The following is a 19,584-nucleotide window of genomic DNA, read 5'->3' on the forward strand; positions in this document are numbered from 1 at the left end:
TAGCAAAAAATGAAGGGAAATAATGCAATACACAACCTTGCTAGGGAGACTAGAAAATACAAACACAACTACATCCAAAATTTCTGAAAGAACAAAACCGAAGTAGCACAACTAGACATGGACAAATGCTACAGCATGGCTCATGCAAGCAACAAAAGATGAAGTCTAGAACCCCAGGTTTATAGTAGAGAATTGTTACTTTGCAATTTAGCTTTTAAAATAATTTGTACTACCAAAAACTAAGAAGTATATGCTCATCCTCCACAGTCATTACCTAGTTCCCATCAAGCCCTATGATCTTTTACCCCTGTATCAGATCTCTTCCCCTGAAGAGGCACTCCCTAAAAGGGAGATCCAATCCTTGGATAGATGGTAGAAGACATGGGAAGCCCAGCCCAAGATGTAGGGTGGGTAGAGGGATGTCATGCCTGGAAGAAAGAGGAAAAGAAAAGCCACATCTGGAGAGTACGATGGTACGAGCAGGAATAAAAAGGGGGACAAAAATCCTTCATAAACCAATAGGTGACTTCTCCCCTTCCCCCCAACCCTGACTGGCTTTATTTTTAAAAAAGCTGGAGATATTCAAAGCCAGCTGCGACTTTCTTGAGTACCTGCTGCATGTCCAAATTCTCTTTTGTTTGTACTTTAGAAAGAGCAACAATTTTCCCCAAACTCCACAGGCATTAACCCCAGCCATATGACAAAAAAAAATTAATAGTTCAGTACTTATTACATTCCCTGTTTTACTTCTGTATAGCCTAGATTTCTTGCTACTCAACAAATACTAATATACTCAAGTGTCCTCCCAAAACCTTTCTGTAAGCATTTTGGTTTTAAGTCTTGGGGTGGAGGGAAGAGGTATTAAGGGGGTGCTAATGAAGAGATGACTGCAGTCCCAGAACTGTTCTCTCCATTCTAACACCTGATATAAGAATCAGCGTTAAAACACATAAAGAGCTTGATTAGAGCACTGGATAGACACAGAGAAATAAAAAAAAAAGCAGCAACAATGAATTAAGATTTGCAAAAGACACACTTTTGACCAGAGGACTGACAATAAAAGTCTATTTAAGCCCCATGAAAAGTTCTGAGAAATTAAGAACTGGGGCTGAATCTCATCACCTTACCTTGAGCATGAGTGTGGACATTGTTCTAAGCTTGTCAGTTGTGTAATACTGACGATGTAAGAGAGGATGGTTAGCCATTTTTCTAAGTTGCATCATTACATTTCCCATATCAGAGTTTTTCTCTGTCAACAAAGAAATAACATATGTTCAGAAGTAGCACACAGATATAATGCATCTTTATTTCTCAGAATATTATAAGGAATATTCTTTATATTTAATATTTCACCTATTAACTGGACTTAGGAAAAAATCATAGAAGGCATATAGCCACTATGAGTATTAGACATCTCTACAAAGCAAAGATTTTTGTAGTCACGTTTAACAGCAACCTATGCATGGAAAAAGAAATCCAGCAAAGGCAAATGAAACACCATCACATACCGTTACTGTTAATAGTTTTCTTTAGCTTATTTAAGAGATCACAGTAGAGTTGCTCTTGTTTCTCAGACATGGCACATAATTCAATGAGATCTTTTTTGGGAGGTAGCTGTTTAAGGACCTGACAGGAAAAAAAAAGTAGCAGGTAAAAACTGTACTGAATTACTGACTGCTATTTTACAAGCCTGCTTTTAAGCTATTGTGCTCATTCTTCTCATGCCATCCTTTCACTGGCTGCAACTTTGCTAACTGAAACTGAGTCAACAGACTGCTTTACAAACTGAGCACTTGTTTTGGATTATACACCTCACACACACACACACTACTCAAGTAACACGACCTGCACACCTCAAAAAACACACAAAATAACAAACGCAATACTTGGAAGCTACTCCACTGCTAATCACAGTAATTTATTTTTCAAGCTACTGACTACTAAGTGTGTAAGAATCACAGTAAGACATAGATACACTTTTCAGATTATTAAAATTTTCCATTGTTTTACACATCCAATTATAAATAGAAGCAGATAGGTTTTGGATTTGAAAATGGAAACATCTCCCACTCGATGCCTGCTTAGTGCACCAAATAATCTTTCAGTGATCTTTCTTAACTAAAATTCCCAGCTGCAAACAATCAACAAATATTGAGCATCAAAATATAAAGCTGCAGCAGCAGGTCACATTCTTAATTCCAAACTCCTGGAAGATGAAGAGTAGCTCAAGTTTCCTGCTCTTCTTAGATAAACATGTAAAACTAGCACTGAAAAAATACGACATTGAATTATGTTAGTCTCAGAAATCATCAGGCTTTTTGATACTATGGCACGATTATTTTAAAAATAAAATGTTACCTCATCTTTTACTCTTCTTAGGATGAATGGTTTTATTATCTGCTTTGCGTGTGCAATCCTCTCCTTTTCATATATGCTTTGTTCTTCAGCACTCTTCTAAGGAAAATATTGCAAGAACTCAATTGCAGTGTGAAATTTTCAGCTATAACAATGCTATCTGTCAATTTTAGAGATTTTAGAAAAATCGAGCCAGAAGAGACAGATCTAATATGACCTAGCATTCTGAGACATCCTGTTATGACATATTTTTACTTGAAATGGTTTATTTCATTGTTTCACTTTCTTGATTTCGTAATCACGTTACCTGTTTCCATAAGGTATCAAAACACAGAAGCATGGCAAAAAAAAATGTTAGCTTGGAGAAGAGAATACACAACACTTACTGTTTTTGAAGAGAACATCCTTCGGATTTCACTAGTGCTGCTACTGAACATATGTGGCATGACAAAATTCAAGAGAGACATCAATTCCAACAAATTATTCTGAACCGGAGTTCCTGTTAGCAGTAAGCGATTCTTCGCCTATTCATCCAAAGTGAAAAATAGTAACGAGAAACATTAGTCAAATGGATTAGAAAATAGTATTAGAAGGAGCAACACAGCTCATGGAGAACTGAGAAAGTGAACTTAATTTAAATTGTAACTATTTAAATTTCAAATATACTTAAATCTCACGGAATAATTTCCTGGTGAAGTCAACAAGATATTTTGGGGATCTGTGGAAGACTGACCTCAGATCAATTTAAGATTATTCAAGAAGCATAATCCAGATGTAAGAAAATCCCTGTATTTTTTTTTGTTGTTGCCCACATATCATATCTTTTTTAAGGTCATAGAGTATTTTAAGAACAAGTTTTGAATTGCAAGTACATGTCACGATTTAAAGTCTTAGAGATCAGCTTCTTAAAAACGCATTTAACAAAAATACCGAAAAGTAAGTTGTAATAATTCAAGTGGTAAGTATGTTATTATTGAACCAATACTACAGTGCTAAATCAGTCATTAGAAAAAGAGCTGTACTCAAATTTTCTCTTAAATGCTATTAACTTAAGGTGCAAGCTACAAGAAAAATTATTTTAAAGCTAGCTTTTCTTTTGTAGTCCTATCAGAATACATCCTTATATATTACAATGTTTTTTATATGAGTCATTTTTGTTTTCAGAATAGCAATTTTACAATCTTTACTGTAGCTCAAACTGCAAAATTGCTTAACACTGAAACAGAACCACTATCATAGTTGTAATGATGCTTTAAGAAATTAACTACATTTTTTTGAAAACTCATTTCACTGAAAGAGCTTATAATGCAGGATCTACTCCTGAAACTTCAACATCACCTGCACATTAAATTTCTGGACCACGATACGTCTATGACTTAAAATCAGTATTTCTTTTATTTCCCCACTGCCCATAACAACAGAACAGGAAAGAGAGTTGTCCCCCAACCCCCTCAACAAACAACTAAATCCCTTACATTAATTGTCATAAGGTGCTGGTAGCGTACAGAGCTCATGTTCTTGAGCATATGACCTTCATCAAAAATTGCATAGTTAAGCTTCAACTTGCGAAACAGTCCTCGATCATCTGAGCTACTAATTGCACAGTTATATCTGTCAGAAGAAATACATCATAAAAAAACACATTAAGTGCAAATTTAACATGAACATTCTGCTACCACAACTAAATTATATTCTATATACTAAATATATATATATTCTATCTATCTATATATATTCTATATACTAAATTATATTATTATATATAAATTATAATTTTAAGAGCTACAGAAAGAAACATAAGGGGCCTTAAACTAAAGCTGCCTAGAAGTAATCAACCATATGAGTTTACCACTGTCAAATAGCTACTGATTACTTGATCAGTCACTGCTTTTTGTAACACTTTCCAAAGACACATATAAATCTTTTACAAAAACACAGTACTTGCTACAGCATTAATAAACATCTTTTTATCATTACTTGAAGAGAAAATGAAATTCCTTTCCCATCTCACAAAATTCTAAACATTGCTTTTTAATTACTTGTTCTCTGAATTTCATATACAAAGCAAAGATAGGTCAACATGCTTTACATGCCCCTCATTATGTGACATTGAAAAGAATAACCCCCCATTGCCTTTGACTCTTGCCAAACACCACACAGGACAATTGAAGAAAACCTCATGCTCTTTAGTAAAATACAACTGGCAGATAACTAATTTTGTTACACCACTAGAGGTCAGTAGATGCTAACTAAATTTGTTTTTTTAACTACTGTACTTACGTAGTTACAATGACATTGAAATCTACAACTTTATTATTAATGTCCGCCCGGAGATGTTTCCGGTCTTCCTGGGATCCTATAAAAGGACAAAACACGAGTACAACTACATTTAATTTAAATGCATATAAAAATTAAGATGGTATAAAGGAATACTATCAGCATTAAATATCTGTATTTAAACAGTTATTTACAAATAATGCTTCTATGAACAACTCATGTTTTCTGAGGCTGAACATGCAACCAACTGTATCATTGGATTAATTTCTAAATTGCACTCCTCACCATAGTAAAAAAGGACATTCAGTTCAGGACACCACAGATGAACTTCTCTTATCCAGTTATCTGTAAGACATCATTTAAAAAAAGACAAGTTTATTTATACCCATGTCTTACGTAATTCCAAATGCACCTCAGCATTAAAACAGAAGCCTGATCTTAATGCAAATCCCTTATACTTCTTAACATTTCAGAGAATTTTCTTTCTAAACACTGGAGAAATGGCAGCATTTAGGGAAATTAAGCAACCAACAACTGACAAAGCAGGAACCATTAGAGTCTTCCTTCAAGAGGCTTCAGCAGTTTAATACAGCAATTCAAAAATAACAACATAAATAAACCATTCTTATGCGACTTCCTACTGCTTAACTAGATTACACTTCAAATTCCTATTGGAATCATACATGCACGGTTCACAGCCACCACCTTACCAGGTCTAAAATAATACAAGTATCTACTGCATTTTATTACCTCTTAGCCTCATTTCTCCCCCAGACATTATTTCCTCAAAAAGCAATCATTTCATTTATTAACCATTTTCATTTAGAAATGTTTCATCAGGAAATATGATGCCTCTGGGAACTGGGAAAGCTTCCTAACTCTATCCAGTTCCAGGTGTGCAGCCATCAAAGCAGCCACTGATAATGTTATCAGGCCAAAGGGAAACGTGCTTTACAGTACACTGTGAGTGAGGGTTAGTCTCAAACAATCACAAACCACTGACGAAGGGGATTTCTGGTAAGTGCCACTTGGACCCAGGCTGGGGATAAAAAGACCCCTTGATGGAAAAGTATCAGAGAAACTATAGGCAGACCACTTCCCAGGCTTTACCTGCTTGACAGCATCAAATAATAATGGCTTGCCCAAGCTGCCACTACAGTTTGTAAGCCTCTACAACTTGCTTCACAAAAGCACTCATTTACACCTTGGGTTTTAAAAACGTGGGTTCTAGTAGGTTTTAAAAGCATATTGATAATGCCAGTTTCGAAGAGATGTTGAACAACTTTTCTGATGTGTTAAAAAAATATGCATTGGCCTCAAAAATTAAGAGCAGTATTTTCTTGCTACTTTCTTTTTCCTAGTCATTCAATAAATCCAATTTAACTCCAAAGAACTAGCTTCTCCTAAAATTCATCAGCTTTGCTGATGTATTTTTTTCCACTGTATTCTTTGTACTTTCAACTGATGTCATTAAACAACCAAAACATACAATTAAAACACACTATTAGCTTAATTGTTTTAGGATTTTGATCTACTTCTAAAGATTCTATGCAAAGAGGAAAAAGGCATTGAATATTTTGAATGCAATGAAGCCTAACCCTAAGCACCACCTGAAGACTAGAAATTTCAGCCAATATTCAGTAAAAGATTTAGTTAAACAAGATCAAATTGTAACATGCAGCTTTATTTGTTTTGTGAAGCAGACAGCCTTTACATGGATTTATTTAATATGCTCCAATTAATTCAGTACAAGCATGCCTCTAGTACAGATTACATTCCATTTCAGATGATTTAAGGAGCTGAATATCACACCACAAGAAAACTGTTTTCCTTCATGAAAGTGTTATCTTCATTTGACAGCCCGTCCACAATTACCCCCCAAGCCTCTTTCTTTTTAAAAAAAAAAAAAAAAAAGAATAATTTTGAGGCTTGCAACTTACCTAATGTTGAAGCTGGCACAACTATCAAGTGGGGACCTCTATTGCCCTCTTGGTAGAGATAAGCCAGAAACGCAATAGCTTGAATTGTTTTTCCTAAGCCCTAGGAGAAAAAAAATCAAAAAACAAAAAACAATTTAAACAAAATTTATAGTCTCTAGAACACAGTGTTTCATACTTCTAAGATGTACTAAGACTGTAGTCAGTGTTAACTAAAGACTACAGATCTGCATAGAAAAAATATTAATCAGCATTATTTTTGGAAGACATTTCCTCCTCAAGTACAGCTCCAGTCAAACTCAATTATCTTTTCAGCTCAACATCTGAGCATCAGGTATTAACCTGCTTCATACATGAAGTTTTTCATTTTAGTTCATCCCTCAAATCTTCAAGAAACTGTGGTTCAGACAACAGCTCATTTGGAAACTAACCATTTCCATCTGAACCAATCATGCAAATGATAGTTCAGCTATTTCCGAAAGTGGAATTTAATAGGAAAATCATGTTTGTTTGCAATATGCTTACATTTCTACCAGTGCTCACTTTCCTGTCTTTTGTACCATGGATTTGAAATTTTATCTTCTCTACCAAAAAATAAGAATGAATTGGTGCTTACAGGTATGAAAAAATACAGAAGTTGCGAAACACTGCTTATGTCTTAGTGAAGCAAACCAATCTATTCACTCAGTTTATCACAACACGAAACACAGCCAGGATTAAAATCAGTTGACACTCAAAACCTCAAACAAAACTCTCTAATTTTGAAACTTACGAGGGGCATATTGACAATATATGGTCAAAATGCTGGAGAAGCAGTAAAGGCTTGTGCTGTTTTTGTGTCCCCCCCCCGTACATTTAACTGTTTTGAAAGTGATGGAGAAATGTAGAAAATAGGGGCTCACTACAGCTAAGTGCTGGACAAGCAGTGTGAATGATATTTATTTGCACAGAGCTATGAAAATAAATGGTTCAAGGATGATCTTGTGGTACAAACTGGTTCCATTCCATCAGATGACATCATATGACTTGTAATTATCACTGTCCATGAATCTCAGGTTACCTTTTACTTTCAAATTGAGAATAAGAGCTCAGCAACTACTTGTATTGAAAGAAAAAATGGGGAAACATTTGGAGAAACTGTGATTTGTATTACCTAAAAATAAATGACAAATTCTTTCATTTTTACAAGTCCTAAGCAGATTATAACAAAGTCACTTGCAATACTTTTAACAGTCCTTAAATAATCAGTTTCACACTTACCATTTCATCAGCCAAAATACCATTCAATCCATGTTTATGAAGAAGTGCTAACCAGTTCAAACCAATCTTCTGATATGGCTTCAGTTCCAAACTGTTAAAAAAAACATCAGGTTTACCATGTTACCATCTTTTGTTTGTTTTTCCACGGAACACGGTTTTATACTTATGTTCATTAGAGTATGGCAAATTTAATGCTGCCTGTATTTTACTCCAGTCCAGATCTCCTGACACAGTGAAAAACCACAAACTATTTAATTCATCACCTGAATACCAAAGAGCATTTCTGAACTAAGACGTGCATCTGAATTCTCATAAAAGTTAAACAATCAAAATGAACACTACAATAAATTCCTTTCTTTTAAATTAGTGATTGACCACCAGTTAAATACCGTTACACAGCCAGTAATTTTTAAAATACAAAGCAACAGGTATTACTGCCAGTGTTGACACCACAGAAAACACACACAACCCACAACACAGTCAACCAAATCACCTACTGTAGCATTTTTTGCCAAAAAAGCCCGAAACAAAATAAACCATCACTGATAAGCTCCCTTCGCACAATTCCCTTTCCTTCTCTGCTTCTCTTTTGACACACCAGAAAAATTATTTTGCTATTTACAACTAAACTTTACAAAGCTTAATTTAGGTTCTACTCTGGCCACTTCAACTCTACACTTCCTAACCTTTACAAAAAGATGTCCCATCCCATTCCTCTGCCTGTCCCGTATTTCCATTCCTCCTAAACTCTCTATTACCAATTTATCTGTCTGAAAGAAACCCTTCCCTTCAGGGCATCCCCCTGCGTCCCTCCCACTGTATACTGAGTTCCAGATCATTTTGCGTATCTACTTTCTGACTGAGGTCCCCAGTGCAGCTGATAACCTTTACAAGTTTGCCCAGATTATTTGTCATTTGACATCTGACACACAAGGTTTTCTGTTAGTAAAGCCGTTTTTGTTTGTTCATGTGTCTGGAAGACAGTGACAACTTGCAATCTCATCACTTAAAATTCTACATCCATAAAAAATTGGAGCTATTGCACTTATATTTTTTTGTTATGTTCATAATCCTTATCATCTTTCCTGATGCACTTGAAAACATTTGTTGCATTCCCTCAAGCATTGCACATGCATCCCTGGCTAGAACCCTGAGCAGACACAAAGCTGTTGAGCAAACACAACTCTGCTTTTAGAGGGGACAATTTTGAAAATCCTGATGTTCAAGCACAGCTTACTATCCAACACCCTTTCAAATATTTAACATATAACACCACCTCTTATTCAGAATGGAAGGCTGCTCTATGTTCCATCCACATCCTCCATCTTCAGTAATCTTAGTTACTTGTTTTGTCAGTTTATTTGAAATGTCTTCACATTTATTCATGAGCTTGAGAACCACGTCCCTCTCCTTCAGCAGGATCTTGCAATTCCACACTATGTCTTCTGACAAGCCAGTAGTCTTAGTCATTTTTGTAAACTGCAAAACAAAAGAATACAATACTGTGAACACTGATAACAGATGGGAAAGTAGCAGATCAAACACTGGTTTACAACTCCCAGCACTGTGCCTATCATCTTTCAGTTCACAAAGCTTTATAAAATTGTGCTGCCAGCACTGCAGGACTCGTGTTTTGCTGCTTAGGCTTTCAGCAAGTTTTCCCCTAATCTTTCTTAAAACAGCAAGAGCAAAAAGCACTTCAGCACTTCCTTGTTCTACTGGCATGCCCTGAAAAATGATTTGTGTAGCTGCTGCTCTTCCCTCTCTCCACCTGCAGCGTACCAAGGATTAATACAGAATAGCTCTGGCTATCTTTGCTAGATATTAAAAATACAAGGTATGAGCATAATATAAGGATCAAAGCAAACCAAGATATGAGGAAGGCTACTAAGAAACTGATGCTGGCCTAGAAGGGGTTGGCAACAGACCTGTTAAAAAAAACAAAAACAAACAAAAAAACCACCCCCAAACAACAACAACCAATCAAAAAAAAAACCAAACTAGAAAACTGACAGTAGGGAGATAGTAGTAGATTTCTTAGTAGGGAAAATAACACATTTCATTATGCATCCAACCAGAGTTGAGCATTATTAAGTCCCAGTTTTAACTGTACCTCAAATAGAACATTCAAATCAGACTTGGGCAGAGTGAAAAAAAAAAAGCAAAAACAAACTTCAGGGATAAGAAATTTCACAAAACTACCTTTTTTTTTTTTTTTTTAATTAAAGTCACCAACTGCTGGCATGTTCAGAAGACCAACCAAGACTAGATTCATCTTTCAGTTCTTCACTTTTTTTGTGTGTACTCGTTTTAGGACAGTGTTAGCTTCTTCACAGCAGCTTATATGGTTATGCATTTTGGATTTGTGACCAAAACAGCGTTGATAACCCACTAATGTTTTAGTTTTTGCTAAGCCATGCTTAGAGAGGGTCGAGGCCTTTTCAGCTTCTCACACTGACACACCAGAGAGGAGCGTGAGGATGGGCAAGAAGCTGGGAAGGGACACAGCCAGGACAGCTGACCCCAGATGAACAAAGCAGTCTCCCACACCATATGACACCTGACACCCCGCTCAGCCGTAAAGGCTTTGGTAAAAAGGAGGAGGGGGCAACATTTGCCATTACGACTCTCATCTTCCCAAGTATCTGCTACACGTGATGGAGCCCTGCCTTCCTGGAAATGGCTGAACATCTGCCTGCTAACGGGAAGTAGCAAATTAATTCCTTGGTTTGCTTTGCTTGTGTGTGCTGCTTTTGCTTTATGTAGTAAACTCTCCCTATCCTGACCCATGAGTTTTCTCACTTCTGCCCTTCCCACTCTCTCTCTCTTCCTGCTGGGGGGGAGTGTGCGCGCATGTGGGGTCAGAGCTGCTTTCTGGGTCTCAGCTGCCTGCCAGGGTCAAACCACAACAGCATTAAAGAACTTTATCAGACTCAGATTCACTTAAACTTTTTTTTTTTCTTGCAATGAATACTACCTTCTTTGAAATCTTACACAAAACTACCTGGTCATTAGCACTTACTGGTACTTTTCAACGATAGCACCACCATTTTGACAAGATTTTAGCAACATTTGGTATGCTTTCTTTAGCACATGTATGTTTCAAGTCAATATTATCCTTTTTCTTTTGAACCTTATTTGCCCTTCTGCAAAACAAATACTTTTTCTAAATGCCACAGCAAGCAAGCTGGCAGACGAGTCAAAATACTGGAATCTTGATTGAAATACAAACTAATACAAGGTCTGTCCTAACTCCTGAGCACACCTGGTTTACAAAGTTGAAGCACACCACTGCTTGAAATCAGAAGCATGCAGCTGACCCATGAGGACATTTCGCTTTCCATAACACTTTGATTCCTTAAATAAAAGGTAGGTATTTTCTCCCGTCTTGGCTGAGAACAGACCTTTAAGTGGTGTAACTGTTCTGCCACCATCCTCAACTACTCAAAAGAGTCTTCAAGAAACATGTAGATATAGAACACTGTAGCACGGTTTAGTGGTGGACTTGTCAGTTCTAGATTAAAGGTTGGACTAGATGCTCTTAGAGGTTTTCTCTAACCTGAATCATTCTACGAAAACATGTTTTTCTCCCCCCAATGACTCCTTATCGCAGTCCTTCATCAACAGATTTTAAGAATTGAAGAATACAAGCACCTTTGGACTTGCCATTCTTTTGTTAAAACTGAAGTACAGGTTTTTCCTGTGTGTGAAACCACATCTGATTGAAATTCAGAAAAATCTGCATCTGTTAAAATTTATCACAAGGCTTAACAGGAATATATCCTCCTATTATTCCTTTCTTAAAAGGACGGGGATAACATAAAACAATTATTACGCATTAAGTGATCAATATGGCAGAGTAAAAGCCAGTTTCGTTAAAATGAACAGTACAGGTAGGTCATGGTTTGACTCCAGAAAACTCCAGCGAGCAATGCCCTCTACTGACAGTCCTCAGTTACAGTGTTCAGTCTTATTTCTTTTGTTTGTGGTTTTGTCTATTTAAAAAAAAAAGTTTACTAACAGTCACAGGTTAAACCAGGCTAGAGGCACATGTCAACGCTTGTGAAAAAGTTTAAGTAGACACCTCTTAATAAACAGTTGCAAAGAACATGATTTTTAATAGGCGATTAAAAAATTTCAACATTTGTTTTGATGCCTAAAGCCTTTGTTGGCATGAATCTAAATCCTGTAATCTATAAATGAAGGCATGGAGAATGAAGCCATCTGTTATTAAAAAGTTCTATTATTTCACATCAGCATGTTAACATTCATTTCCAAGTTACAACAAGAAAAATTTTAGCCACTGGTTTGCACACGGAAAAACACAGTGTTATGCTGTCACGCATAACATGAGTAGAGCTGTGGAGAGCCTTTGGGTGACTAGGGGCTCTCACCCCCTACCTTCCAAAGAGGTCCAAAACTTTGAGGCCATCACGGGCATATGAACATGGAAGCTTCCAGAGTACACTCGAGCAAACACCCATGATGATCCCGCGTGACAGCAGTGCCCAAGGGTGAACGAGCACCAACCACACTGGCAGTCTGCTCAGTTTTAGTCTAGAACACTCAAAGGCAATTCAGGATTTCACTTCACTGCTTAAGGATAAAAGACAGCCTCAACCTTGATCAAACAAAACCCAGTTTCACTTCCAGCAGCATCCATTCCTAACCCAACGTTATTTGCTGCGTCCACTCTGTTTCTTCTAGTGCAAGTCTTCTGGATTTTTTTTGCTAGTTTAATTTTTGTGGGAGTTTGTACATGTACAGCCAAACAGAATAACAAATGACAGCAGAGCTGAAGCTCCCCTCCCGGGGGATGTTTCTCTCTTACCTCATATACCATAGCAGCAAACAGAATATGATGGACAAGTCTATCTTTTAGGGGATGGTGATGACTCGAATGAAGTGACAAACTAAAAACGTGCTATGTCAAAATTTCCACATAATATTTAGCGTCATCAGTATAACTTGCATGTATTCCTTAAAAATTTTCAGTTCTTTTAAAAACTACTGTCATCAGTTGAGGTCTTTCATTACCAAAAGAGATGGCTTGGTTTACGACAGAAACAATAAGACTGCGAATGAGAGTAATGAGAGGCAACACTAAAAAGGAAATTTAAGCAGTTACTTATAAAACCTTAAAAATAAGAAACTAAAATAGCATTAAACTCCCTCCAGTATGTATGTCCACATTTACAAGAAGCAACGTGAAATTGCATCACACAAACACAACAGGGCAAGAAATAACAAACCCAGAAGGCTTAGATAGGCTCTTTCTAGCCTTTTCAGCCAGTCTTTGGTCTATCTTTTGTTTCACACACACCCTGAACACCTACAGGTAGTTTGGTTATGTGATCATGGTTTATAACCCGTTTTCTGAGGATGACATTTCCAACATGAGCCAATTTGAACAGTTTGGAAAAAGAGTGCAATTATAGAAATAATTCATCACCATCGAGTTTTTTTGATTAAGGGGGAGAAGGAAAGGCATCAGGTGTCCAGAAGTGCCTCCACTCAAAAAACAAAAGTGACACAGCAGTATGTCAGCACCGGTGCAGTGGCACAAGGACCCTGAAGCAAACAGGAGAGCAATGTAGAAAGCTGATATAGAAATGACCTGAAAGGAGCGAACATATCTGTAACAGTTGTTGGTTTGCTAACACTGAGTTCAGTTTTCTTATCCTGAGGAGGACGTGGATAGCACAAAGTACATAGAGAACAGCCCTGAACACTGAGCAGTAAGAGGAAGACTTCGCTGAACATGGGTCCATTGCACAAAAGCTACCCGACACATTAAATCACATCAACACCTATAAAGATGAGCTAGCTTTCTTCCTCATCCTGTCCCACTGTCTGCTCTCAATCCTCATTGTAATTTCAGCATCTACAAACAGACCTGTCCTCAATACATCTCCCTCCCTTTTCTCCTAGTCCCCACAACCCTTCTTTTCTGCTGGCAGCCCTTTAGCTTGTCTACCCATGTCACCCATCTGCTCTCCTGGTGTTATAAACCCTAATTACCCATCACAGAAGATGCCCCTCAACTGCTCCTCAAGATCACCAATTTCAGCATCACGCCCTCTTTTATTTTAGCTCCATGCTTTGTCTGGTTCTACAACAGCAGACCACGCTTTTAAATTCCCACCTGTCAGAAAGCAACATGCTTTGACTCAGAAATACCCTTTTTAGGAACAAGCATCCCAATATATGTAACCTCCTATTCTCGTTAAGCACACAGTGTATTCAAAGGGAGGTCACAAGTAGTCGCCCAGAAAACCATTGATTCTACAAATGAAGAAACAGATAGCTAAAGCCTCCAAGAAATATCCAAGCAATGTTCATGCAACATAGTATTCGATAGGAAACTAGCTGGGAGCGTTACCTCTAACATGGAAAACTGCATAAACCTACGCTCCTTGAAGTTACAGTGGATCTACAGTACGGGCACTTATAAAGTTGCCAAAGTAATTCATTCTTGTGAGTAAAGACATTTTCAGCTCTCTTCATTTACTTTCAAGAACCTTGTTTATTCATTTTTTTCCCCTGTGCATTACAAGCGTCACTAGATCAAGTTAAACACCTGCCTTAAGTATTTTTACAGCAGATATTTAAATAATTCCAAGTATTCTCAGTAATTTCTTAAGTTTGAAATTTGTTTAAATCCATCCAAAAAAAAGTCTTAGGGCAACTTAAAAGGTTTGTCTAGAAAAAGATTAGTGTTTTAATTTAAGTTTTCCTGGAATAAGTCATCCAATTTCTGAACAGGCTTTCCTATTAATGCCATTAATCTTCACCTCAGGCTGAGAGCCTTAAGATCTTCCCCAGTTCTCCTAAATAACAGTAACATCTAGTGCTTTACAAAGGTTTTACCAAAATAACTTCTAGTATCTTTACAGTAGATATCATTACAGTAAAAATACACCTTAAAATTAAGTCAATTTCTTCAATGCTAAAACAACCAACTCTTTACATTATTCTACCACTCCATTAATTGGTAGGGAAAAATGCTGGGTCACTAAGCTACTGGATCTTTATAAACAATTAAATCACTGATATTAAACATCTGCTAAAGTTTCCTGCAAATTACTTCTACTCTGGGCAAGTATTCACAACACTAGACAAACATGTGGTTGCTGACAGCAGCAATCTTTAAGAAATATTCTGAACACGAACAGGCCCATACAGTTTTTCTGTTAAATATTTTACACAGAGAAAAGGGTAAGAGCCCTGTAGCAAATATTTCTGCAGAGAATTAAGCTCAGGCAAAACCCAACAAGTTTAGAAAGGAACTGCCGTGTGACAGATGTTCTGTAAGAAGCCAAAGGCTTGAGGCAAAACGGATTTTTTGCAGCATATCTGTACCTCGTTTTTTTCTTTTTTTTAAAGGATCTCTCTGACCTCCCCCATTTGCAAGACAACTCTTACAAAGATCATTTTGTTTTCTTGAAAGTTTTTTTTTAGTAACTCTTGCTGTTTTGTGGTAAAACACATAATAACATTTATTATTTGTTTTTATGCATATTGAAGAAATCATATTCTTCTCTAGAGAAATACAGTCTTGTATATATTAGTGGGGGTGGTTTCAGAACACAGACTGATTGAAAAAAAAAACAACACGTACGAGTTACTCTTTAAGAAGGCCTACACAGTTATTGCCTTAAAATTCAAAGCACTAATAATTAAACCAAGACAGTCTGCTGTAATGCACTTCAAATTTCTTATTAGAACATTGCCCGTATTAGGTCTGACGTCCTGCAGTTAACTGAAATGCATGAAAGGTGAAGGCAACAAACAAACCATGGGAAACATTTGAAAGTAACATCCCAGTGACAGTAGATAATCTACTTACCAAGAGCTATTGCTTTCTCTTCTGTTGTGGATTGTGGTTTAGCCTTCTGATGCTTTACCTTTTGTTGTTAAAAACACAGCAGCTTGCTCCATTAAAAAAATGGCTGCGCTGCTTAGCTAGCAAAACCATGCTAGAGACAAAGCTGAAGCAGATTAAAAAAAGAACAAAACACAGACAACGACTGTTCCTTGTCTAAAACTGAAAATATCCATGCTGGCATCTTCATCATGGAGCTACCCTTGAAGCTGCTGCTGCTGCTGCTAAAGTAGCTGCAGTAGAAGTTCTGCCACATTCTCGTCTCCTGCATGGGTTTTCAGCTAAAACAGCTCAGAACAGGCTAGCAAACACCTCCTTCCTAAATGAAAGCTCTAATTTCTTCTTCTGCAGTGAAATCAACCAAGTTTCTACGCTAAAAGGTGAGTGACAGTAATGTCAGCCAATCAGCTTGAGTTTTTCAGCAAAATCACCCCTTAATTCATTCAAAATTAGGTCATATGACACTGTTTGAAATGCTATTGGCTTACAATGAATGTAGTATTTTAGCCTAATCAGGCTAAGGCCACCCATCTATGCCTCTCTAGACCGAAGAGACCTTGACTCTAGGCATGCTGGGGATATTAAAACAAGAATGCAGACTTACCAGAGCTTCCCAACTATTAAAGGGCCGGAGCGCTATTATCTTCTGAACCTTTTTCTGAGAACACTGGGGAATCAGTGTGAGTTCACTGGGGGAAGCATCTTGCAGGAAGCTAAGGATTTTAGCTTTGTAACCATCCTCCATCACTTCGTCACCACTGCTGTAGTCCTGGTCAAGGGAGCTACCACCTTCTTCAGAAGCTGACTCGTCCTCCGAGTCTTCCATCTGTCTTTTAGTGCTCCAAACACTTTTGCTTTTTTTCCTACAGCCGTTATGCTCTCTCCCAGAAGATTTCCGCTTCAACTTCTGTTTATTCTCATCACCTCTGCTGTTTGCAGAGACTTTGGTCCAGTCAGAAACTTCACTTTTGGAAGGAAATTCCACGCCTACAGGTGTGGTATAGAGAAGGCAACAAGTCAACACATACTGGTTAAGGGCACGTTAAAACCCACTGTTCTTCCAAAATAAAGTCATATCTGTAATATTAAAATTGTGTTTTATATCAATACAGCGCCTCAACAGCAGGGGTTACGAAGAAGGGAAAAAAGAGCAGCAAATGCCCTTCAAGTCTGTTTAAAACACGTAAACAGTATCAACTGGGAGTAGGTGAACAACACTAATTTGTATATTGCTCAAATAGCACAGCATTTTGAGCAACTATCCTAGAACACAGATGAGCAACACGATGTTGTATGTGTGAGCTGCAGAAGCTTTGAGGTAAGAGCAACCTCTTATAGCTTAAGAGTTGTGATAATACTGCTAGGATGAGATACCAGTCCCACTCTATCCAACTGCTAAGAAACGAATTCTGTTTTCAGTAAACAAAACAACTTTCACCCCCCACCCCTCCAAATTATGAATTCTTCTGTTATACAGCATCTCAGTGAAGCATTAAAAGCAGGATAACAAGAACACGCGCCTGCTAAAGGAACTGGAAGAACTAGGTATTTCACACCACAGTAACACTACTGCCTTGAATTAAGATGGAGACTATTTAACAGTGTGTGCAACTCATTTTCAGGAAGGATCCCCTCCCCCCCCCCCTTGCATCTCACTTGCAATGCTTTTTCTTCTGCCCAACCCCAGCTTCCTACTGAGTGACTCCAATCCCAGTATCTATTGTTTCTCCTTCTGATTATTGAGAAGGTAAGGAACCAACCTTAGGCATACTGATAATTGGATTCCTTTCAAGTAGAGAGAACTAAGAATAGTATCCTATCCCCAAGAGCACTGGAAACAGCTGATCTAGCAAAACACACACATTTCTGACAGCTGTGTAACACACTGAAAAGTCATCAACTCATTAAACAGTATTTAAGTTCTAATGCGCAGATTTACCTGGGGTCACAGTTTTTGAGTTCTTGTTCACTACCACAACAAATGTACTGATATTTATATATTGGTTGCATAGTTTAAGGCCTGTTTTTAGTATTTTCCTATACTAAAAAATATTTCAAAAAGATAAATAAGCTTATGTTGCACGTCACCTATGCAGATATTGGCAGTTACTGATTTACAAATTACTCAAGTTATAAAAAACAACTTATTTTTAAGGAAGTGGAAGGGAACAAGTGTCAGCTTTGATACGTTTCAGAATATATTTTATGACATACTCGTAAGTAATTACAACTCCTTATGTAAATCTATATTAGCAAGGCAAAGATAATTCTCTCTTATAAAGAATGATAAATCATGATACTGAAAAGTAGAGAAAAATCCAGTTTCCTTCTTTTACCTCCATCTTCCCTTCCTCAATACTATTTTCAAGTATCAGTTAAAGTTTCCAGATGTAGCGCTGTCAGGACTGTCATTGCTGGACATTAGAAAAGATTTATACTATAAGCCTGTTTGTTTTGTCTTGGCATAAAATGGATTGTAAGTCTGTCTTTACCTTCACTGTCTTCTGCAAATACTCTCAGGGCTTCTTGTGCTTCATGAAACACCCAGTTATGTTCCTGAAGTACATCTCTCAGTTCCTAGTAAGCGATGAGAAATTTTGTTTTGTAGTTAAGATAAGAAGAAACTAGAATTCTCTATATATTAACACTGAGATATGAACACTTAATTTTAATCCCATAAGGCAAACACTCTTCCCCCACCCCCATAAGTCAGAGGATTCAAAAGAAAGGAAATCAGAAGTAGAAAAACCTTCAGCTCATCTTTAGCACAGACATGCACTCCACTTTTCAAAAGGGTTGAACACATCAACAAGCTTTGCTTCCAACAATTTAAAAGTACAGTATTAAAAGGCCCTGATCAGTTGCTGAGTATCTTCAGGTACCAAACTACTGCAACACACACACTATACCTCATTGTCTGTGGGGGGAGAGGGCCAGAGGGAAGGGGATTTCCCCCATACATTTTATAAGAGGCCAGGCTCGCCATATGGACCAAAACAGCAGCGCAAAAAGTTCTGTATAGTCTTTGACTAATTCCAGCTGCTCTCAGTCAAGGGCAAATTGCATTCCAAGGGCAGGAGCAATGAAGGCCTTCCTACCCTTGAAACCTTCTGAGAGCACTGCTAGTATAAGGACTGTTTCATTTAGACTATTGACAGCTACCATTTTCTTAAGAAGTCGAAATCTGATTTGTTATCAGGAGACATAAGCTCACCTCCTTATCCAATGCAGGGAATGTATTCTGCAGCTTCTTTACAAGCATCTCTCTCTTCTCCCATCGTCTTTGGGATTCTGATCCACCCAGCTACGTTAAAAAAAAGAAATCTGTTTTAGGCTTAATGTAAATTACAGAAAAATCAAACCTAATCAGTATTGCTTACCTTAAAGTCACTTCAAATGACAAAAGTGCTCAAGACAAATCCAAGTTGCAGAAGTGATTCCTCATACACAATCAATACTCAAAATAAGGCTAAAACTTTCAAGAGTGTAGAAAGTCTTCAGTCATGAAAGACTGCCATTCTTTATTTGATTAGCATATACAGTGCAAAGTTACATATCAAAACATAAATAATTTAAAGTTATCTAGTTTGTATTTCTTTAAAATAAAAACAATAGTTAGTAGTGATTCTGCATGATATTTCAGGCAGAAGGCAGTAGGGTTAACATTCAGGAGGTAAAGTAAGTTAAGTTAGATTAACAAGTGTGTAGCATTTAACCCGCCAGAGCCTATAAACACGTCAATTGGTGTGTTTATATGAAGATTGATGTGTTTCAAAAAGAAACAAAAACACAACAGAACCAATGCCGTGTCAAAGCACCGTCAAGTCACATCAAAACTTGGCAAAAAGTTTTTGTCAACCTGAGTTTCAC

At 37.3% G+C, this 19,584-nt stretch overlaps 1 protein-coding gene across 2 annotated transcripts in view; it reads right to left on the minus strand.

Annotated features, from left to right (window-relative positions):
• The window catches only part of SMARCAD1 (SNF2 related chromatin remodeling ATPase with DExD box 1), a 45,891-nt gene that overhangs the window by 5,277 nt on the left and 21,030 nt on the right, over nt 1-19,584 (minus strand). The window contains exons 6-18 of one of the 2 annotated variants that reach the window (XM_083834786.1): nt 18,929-19,018; nt 18,207-18,291; nt 16,319-16,701; nt 9,106-9,308; nt 7,830-7,920; nt 6,573-6,672; nt 4,918-4,977; nt 4,636-4,711; nt 3,831-3,966; nt 2,742-2,879; nt 2,359-2,454; nt 1,509-1,626; nt 1,128-1,249 (exon numbers count right to left, since the gene is read on the minus strand). In XM_083834786.1, the coding sequence (XP_083690912.1) occupies nt 1,128-1,249; nt 1,509-1,626; nt 2,359-2,454; nt 2,742-2,879; nt 3,831-3,966; nt 4,636-4,711; nt 4,918-4,977; nt 6,573-6,672; nt 7,830-7,920; nt 9,106-9,308; nt 16,319-16,701; nt 18,207-18,291; nt 18,929-19,018 (1,698 nt within the window). Of the gene's footprint in view, nt 1-1,127; nt 1,250-1,508; nt 1,627-2,358; nt 2,455-2,741; nt 2,880-3,830; nt 3,967-4,635; nt 4,712-4,917; nt 4,978-6,572; nt 6,673-7,829; nt 7,921-9,105; nt 9,309-15,678; nt 16,268-16,318; nt 16,702-18,206; nt 18,292-18,928; nt 19,019-19,584 lie in introns of those variants that run through there. The other variant, XM_083834787.1, reaches the window with a different exon arrangement.

The sequence above is a fragment of the Anser anser genome (genome assembly GCF_964211835.1).
Source record: "Anser anser genome assembly, chromosome: 4".
NCBI lineage: Eukaryota > Metazoa > Chordata > Aves > Anseriformes > Anatidae > Anser > Anser anser.